At 33.9% G+C, this 6,742-nt stretch overlaps 1 protein-coding gene across 1 annotated transcript; it reads right to left on the bottom strand.

Moving 5' to 3' along the window:
• Positions 1-394: 394 nt before the first annotated feature.
• On the bottom strand, positions 395-5,526 carry LOC133677980 (NADH dehydrogenase [ubiquinone] 1 beta subcomplex subunit 10-B). Its single transcript, XM_062100120.1, has 3 exons — positions 5,159-5,526; positions 4,968-5,041; positions 395-655 (listed from the first exon to the last, which is right to left on the bottom strand). The coding sequence occupies exons 1-2, from the start codon at positions 5,445-5,447 to the stop codon at positions 5,007-5,009; spliced, it is 324 nt and encodes a 107-aa protein (XP_061956104.1). The 5' UTR covers positions 5,448-5,526; the 3' UTR covers positions 395-655; positions 4,968-5,006.
• Between the last annotated feature and the right edge of the window lie 1,216 nt (positions 5,527-6,742).

Here is a 6,742-nt window from a genome sequence, read left to right as displayed (position 1 = left end):
CTTTTAGATTGTAAATGTCGCCTCCCCCAGCAGCGGGTGCAGCACATGGACTGAGCACGCACCAATTTCCTGCTTTTTGGAAGTTAGAAATTCAGTATAAGAAACAAAAACATCTGTTGCAATCTTGGCCAATGCCATGGGCACCACCTTGCCGCCGCCTATGAATTGTTATCCAGTAATGCTGTGTAACAGAATAAAACTACATTTCAATCCAATATTTGACAAAGGTGTGAAAGCTTGGATCTCGAGAGGGCCCTTCCATTTCCCAATGACAGAAAAATCCAACGTCATTCTGGTCCATCGTACTCAAAAAGTCATAATCCATCACATAATTAAACAGCAACTTCGCAACAAAAAGTCATAATCCATCACATAATTAAACAAAAGCAAGCAATGACAGGAAAATTTATTGCATTATATGAGTTACTTTCATTCATTGATCCTGAATCATCTGCAGTATTTTGATGCTAACAATTAAAGGAATGGAAGGTGAAAGCCAAAGCCACATCTGACCTCCGCACATTACAGGGAAGGTAATAAAAAAAAACTCTGGATGATAAAGAGTCAAATAAAGAAAAACAGTCACGCATTAAAACAACATAGAGGCCCGAATTCCCTCCACTTCTGTTATCAACCTGCTCACAGAATCAGTCACCTGCAAGAAGGAAAAGAGCTTATTTATCCTACTGTTACTTGTGAATATATCTTAATTCCGATGCATAGAAACATCATGGATACAAGAATAAAAGAAAATCTGCAAGCATCATGGTAAGCAAGCACTTTCCATATTCAGTACAATGTGTATGTAGAATTGTAGACTAATCGTGAATTTCATTTCTATAACTAAACCAGCAAATTATTGATGAATTTCTCATTTGAGGCAGCTACTTCCTCCTAAAATGACAGAAATAACAAGAAGAAAGTGACCCTAACAGATAACTAAAGAATAGACAGATTTATCAAGTGAAAATAATATCATGCGGAATCAAATTCCTTAGTGAGAAAACAAAAAAACAAAAACAGGAGGAAGCGGCACCAGTAACACTATTAACTGTACTAGTTGACCTCTGATCAGAATTAAGAATCTTTGATTCTTGATTCTTTACACTGCTTTTACATAAAGTCCAAAATAACTAGAATCCCTTCTAACTCCACTTCACATCAACAAGCTCAAATTCAATCTATCTTATTTTAAACGTTATGCTTAACCCAACCCCACCCACCCCATCTACCAGTATATCATACACTATCATTGAGGTTATTCTTTATTTAGTTCAATAACGTTGCAGAAACCCATGACCCCACTGAAAATTGCTACAGCAATTTATCCTCACAGCAATTTATCCTCATAATGAATTTAAAATCTCAACTATCGATTACCCTCAAGCTAGTACAAATTCTCTGAAAACTCAATTTATTGGATCAATCAATATAACAAGCAGAGCACAACTTTAATTCCTAACTAAATTTTAAAGCACCAAAAGAAAAGGAGAGAAGAGATCCTGGTTGTGAGCAGGAAATTAAACCATAAGAAAACATAACTCCATTATGTATAGTCTTATGGAACCTACTTTAACCACTGAATTGTATGACTAATAAAATCTAGAAAAAGTATACAAAATAAAAACTTCAAGCCAATTAAATATCAATCACCACCATACGTTTTTTTTCATCACCTATCACTAACTTTGTTTTCACATCATAAATAAGCAAACAAAGTTGAGCACATGAAATTGGGTTCTTGTAGGGTGTCCAATCAACTAAAATTTCCAAGTGATGAGATTTGGATGCCACAGGTGATGACTCCTATCCTATGGCAATGTGATCTTTGTCAAACAATCAACTGATATGCCAGCGCTTATCCAATAATTCTCGATCAAACTCCGCCTCAAATTAGATATAGTTATGCAGAAGTCAATTGCGCTGGCTACAATCTCAGGAGATTGTCTACATGTTCTGTCCATGCCTTACTTGAAGATTTGTGCTAGATTCTTTTCATGAGTCAATGGCCACACCACCACTCCTAACATAAACAAAATATAATTACAGAAGCAATCCCTCGAGAGAGACCATAGGTTAAAACCAATACTATGAAGCTAGAAAGGCAGTTCAACTAACATTGTAGCGGTTCTCATTTTGCACCTCCCCATCCCAACAACCCCCCACTCCTTAAAACAAAAAACAAAAATAAATAAAAGAGAACATATATTAAAGGCCATGTGAAGGTTCTATGCACGAGATAAGGAGGTGAATACACAAATCTTCCAACTATGATTCTAGCTCTTAACTCAAAAAATGTTAAACAGAGCTGTAATTCTAGCACTACATACAAAATAGTAAATAATCAATGAAATTTATAAACTTATGTTGACCAAAGTACCCAGTATATTGATGATGTAAATACTTCATCCTGCTTCTATCCACAACGTCCAAATATCTATTTTCCTGCCTTGGCCAAAGAGGTCACAGCTCCTTGCATTTATTCTGATAAGCTTCCAGCCTAAAAACAATGTAAAACTAAACAGTTGGCTATTCAACCACCAAGCATAAAAACTCTAATTGAGTATCACCTTTCCTCTCTTTTGAATACCATTCCTTTCCCTCTTTTGCTTTAATAAGGCCATTATCACCTTCCATTTTTTGTACTTTTTCAAAGCCAGTGGCAACTCCTAGTAGATTACCTATAAGAAACTTGAAGCAAAAATAACTCCAGTCCTTGTTAAATTGATTTGGTGACCCACTTTAACATGTACAAAAGATTTAGTGGCCACAATGTCTTTGCAGTGTTCGAAACAGGTGGAAACTCTGCAACAACCACCAAAAATATTGGGCATATTGCCATGGTATAAAGTAGTTATTTGTCAATATCAGCTGCAACAACACTCCTTGGTTTGCACAAGATCCATGCCTATTTCTTGCAAAATCCAAAAACTCAAACTTCATCTCTTGTTCTAAGAGAATTTTATGATGCGGATGACAAAAGAAGCTAGATTATTGTATCTTGTTATGATTTCCATATACCAGGGTATGACTGTGATTTCCATATTTTGGAAAATCTGGAAAGTTATCTAGTCCTAGCTTTTATTTCCTATTTAGTATTTTATTAGTGCTAAAGTATTTAGCTTTATTATGTTTTTTATGGACTATTAGTATTTTCTTATATAGGAATGCAAGTCCTTCTTAGACTATTAGAAACTCTATATAGAGGTATGCAATGCATTACTTTCAAGAATCAGTTTATGAATAAAATTCAACGACTTTGCTTTTAATTGCTTGAATCTTCTCTTAGGTGTGATTCCTAAGAACCTTAGGTATTAAGCTTAGGCTTTCTGTCCCCTAGGTATGACTCCAGACTAGTGTGGCTCTGGTAGTTTTTACAATTACCCCCAGCCCTTACCATCACTACCTTCGTACAAATCAATCTTAAAGCCACTAACCGTCAAAACACAACCTACTACCCCTTAAAACACTGTTCACGTCAATGTTCACAGCACTAAACAGCCAGAACAGTCTCTGGAACTCAGATTAAGAACAGCGCCCAAAGCTGTCCAGCATCATTAGCAGTGCAAACATTCAAGAAGTCACAAAATCAACAACTCAACCAAGCCACCATCATCTAAAACCAGTGGATATATTATCAAATCCTTGTTCATCACAATGGGATTAACACATACATTTCAATTATCTTTTTTTAATAGATAATGCGTAGATCACTTCCCATTCAAACAAGATCACCTATCCTTTTGTAATATATTTCCTTACTCCAATCTTAAAAAAATTCCACCCTTCCTTTTGAAGCACACCTGTGTGATCTATGTACACTGCATCCTTGTCAACAAAAATTAAATCTCTGCAAAACCATTCTACTTCACCATAAACACGACACTAATCTGTTAAGCATTTTGAGCAATCAGATCTTATTCAATCAAAATTCATCAAGATCCAAACAACCAGACGAAGTTAGAAATCCTGCCACATGCAGTAAAATAAAAACCCCAAACAGTAAAGCCAGCAAAATATAGATGTTTTATCGCTAAGCTCATTACAAATAATAATCTAGTTAAAAATAAACAGTAAGCCTATGCAAGATATTATGTTAAATTATGATAAAATTCAGAAAAATATAGATGTTTTATCACTAAGCTCATTACAAATAATAATCTAGTTAAAAATAAACAGCAAGCCTAATTAAGATATTATGTTAAATTATGGTAATACTCAAGACAGTAGTTTAGCTTGTCAGATACCCTCGGCAACACAATGCATGCCTCTCCTCTCTGTGAAAACCTAGACAACCGTAACTGATTTTCCCTTCATTTCCAACAAGAGATAAATTTCAGCATATAAATGGCCTGTCCCCCCAAGACTTTAGAGAAGAAGCAATCCATTTTTCTTTCCTAATAAAACACCCTGCCTGTATCTCAGACTTTACATTCCCACATTATGTGTCTCTTTGATTTCCCTTCAAAATTCTCCACCAGCCAAAGTTGGGTCTATTCATTGATAATCAATTCCTATTATCAGGTTAGCCAAACTACTTCAGAACCAGCTTACCACGACTTAATATCATCAAGGACCTGTGAACCACTATAACAGGGAAAAATATCAATGAAAATTAGCATTGTATTACCTCATGCTTCATGCCATCTTATATTTCGAAAAGCCGGATAATCAACCCAAAACCTGATTCGATTGATCATTGACCTTTACTACATACCGACTTATAAACCGATCCACTTAACAGAAAACACAATAATCTATCAGACCTTGAAGAAATTAATATGAAGGTCAAATAAAAGCAGACAAAATAGGCCCACAATTTTCCAAAAAAATAAGCCCTAATTATGACTTGAAAGTAGAAACCCCCCTGTACAAACTGAAACAAATAATCACTTTTCACAAAAAAACTCAATGATAGTACACATTAAAGAGAAAAAAAAAGAAGCAAATTAGACATGCAAGCATACCTTAATATGAAACCAGGCAGGTGAAATACTGAAAAGGATTCATTCAGACTCAGCTGTTGCCTCCACCTTAGGACCTAATTCACGAAACCCATCAATAAATTAAAACCAGAAAACAAAATCACTCATTTCCTCCAAAAAAAGATCATTCCAAACTAACAAAACACAAGAAGCAAATAATTCCTAGATAATACCGTGGAGACAAGGAGGGCGTTGGTCCTTGCCCCACCCGATCCCACGAGTGGAGTCAAGATACTGTTGGACAAGATGGCGGCACTTCTGGAGATGATTAATTCCTTCAATGCGATAACACCATCGAAGTCTCTCTCTCAGGATCTTGGCTTTCTCTATATCAATCCATTTCTCTCGAACAATATGCTCTCTCATTTCCAGCATAACCACTGGGTCCTTGTATGGATTCGATGGATCAAAGTCATCTGGAGGCGACTCCTCGAACTCTGCTACTCCCTTCTTCCTCCCCATTTCTTCTCTCTGCTGTCACTGTTCTCTGTGCTCTGTTTTGCACTGGTGAAGTGGAATGGCTTGCCTTAACTTACTTTTGAGTTTGGGGTTTGGGCCTTGCTGTTGGGCTTGGGTTGCATTCTAGGCCCCGCAAAATGTCCTTTACCAATCTATCCGTCTATGGCTTTGTTTATAAAAATAAACTTAATTTTGAATTTTGTATTTTTTTTATTTACAAACAAGAGGTTTCGAAGTTAAACCATGAGGGGATAGTCATGTTAGTTTAGCTAGTCTCATTAACAATTTAATTTTACATACATCCTTCACTTCATTTTTTTTGTGGGAGAAAATCTCTTTAAATGATTTTTTAATTAATATATATATATATATATATATATATATATATATTTTCATTATACATTTTCCGGAATAATACATTGATTAGATATATCTATAAAGCCAAAAATTTCACATCAAAAAATTAATAAATAGAAAATATGTTGTCATGTAAATATATAAGGGTATTTTTATTGAATGAGCTAATAATTTTACTTTTGTTTTAAAGACTACTTTTATTATTTTCTATATTCATATTATCTTTGTATTACATGATTGTGTTATATCTTTTAGGGTAAACACGTTTTTAAATTACTATGATGTTGACATTTGTTCTTAATGGTTTAATTTTTTAATTAATAAATAAAATAAATTTTAAAAAAATAAATAAAATGTATTTTTCCTAATGAGTTATAAAAATTGGTTAAACTACTAACACATATTGAATTATCTCTTTGTCTTAGTCTCATCTCATTTTCTTTGAACCTAAAAAATAAACTCTATTTTTCATTAGGTAAACTCGTGATGCATAAGTGATTGGAAAGGAGAAATCATGATACAATTTAAAAAGTTAAATAATAAAATTTAGATTCTAGCATAATTATATCTATTATTCAGTTTTACACTATTAAGTATAACTTTCAATTCAATTATTGGATTGAGGTGCAGTTTTACTAGGAGTTTCCAAACATATTGTTCTATATTATATTAATATTTCAGGTCAATCGGAGTTCAAGAAATTCTTGCGATACAAGTCAACAAATGCAATATGGATTTTGTTATTTGTTGTCTTTGGACTTGTGGATTTCATATTTGGAGAGGATTCTTTTCCTCATAATACAAGGATGTTCAGCAGCTTATTTTTTTAGAGTTTTCTTGTTCTACAATGATCTTTAATAGACAACAATATAACTTTCAAATGTGGCAAAAATTTCATAATATTCCTAAAAAAAATTTTAGAAAGATTATTTATTTATCCT

Source organism: Populus nigra, chromosome 18 (genome assembly GCF_951802175.1).
Source record: "Populus nigra chromosome 18, ddPopNigr1.1, whole genome shotgun sequence".
Lineage (NCBI taxonomy): Eukaryota > Viridiplantae > Streptophyta > Magnoliopsida > Malpighiales > Salicaceae > Populus > Populus nigra.
The sequence above is the reverse complement of the archived record's forward strand: the minus strand, read 5'-3'. Positions and strand labels throughout refer to the sequence as shown.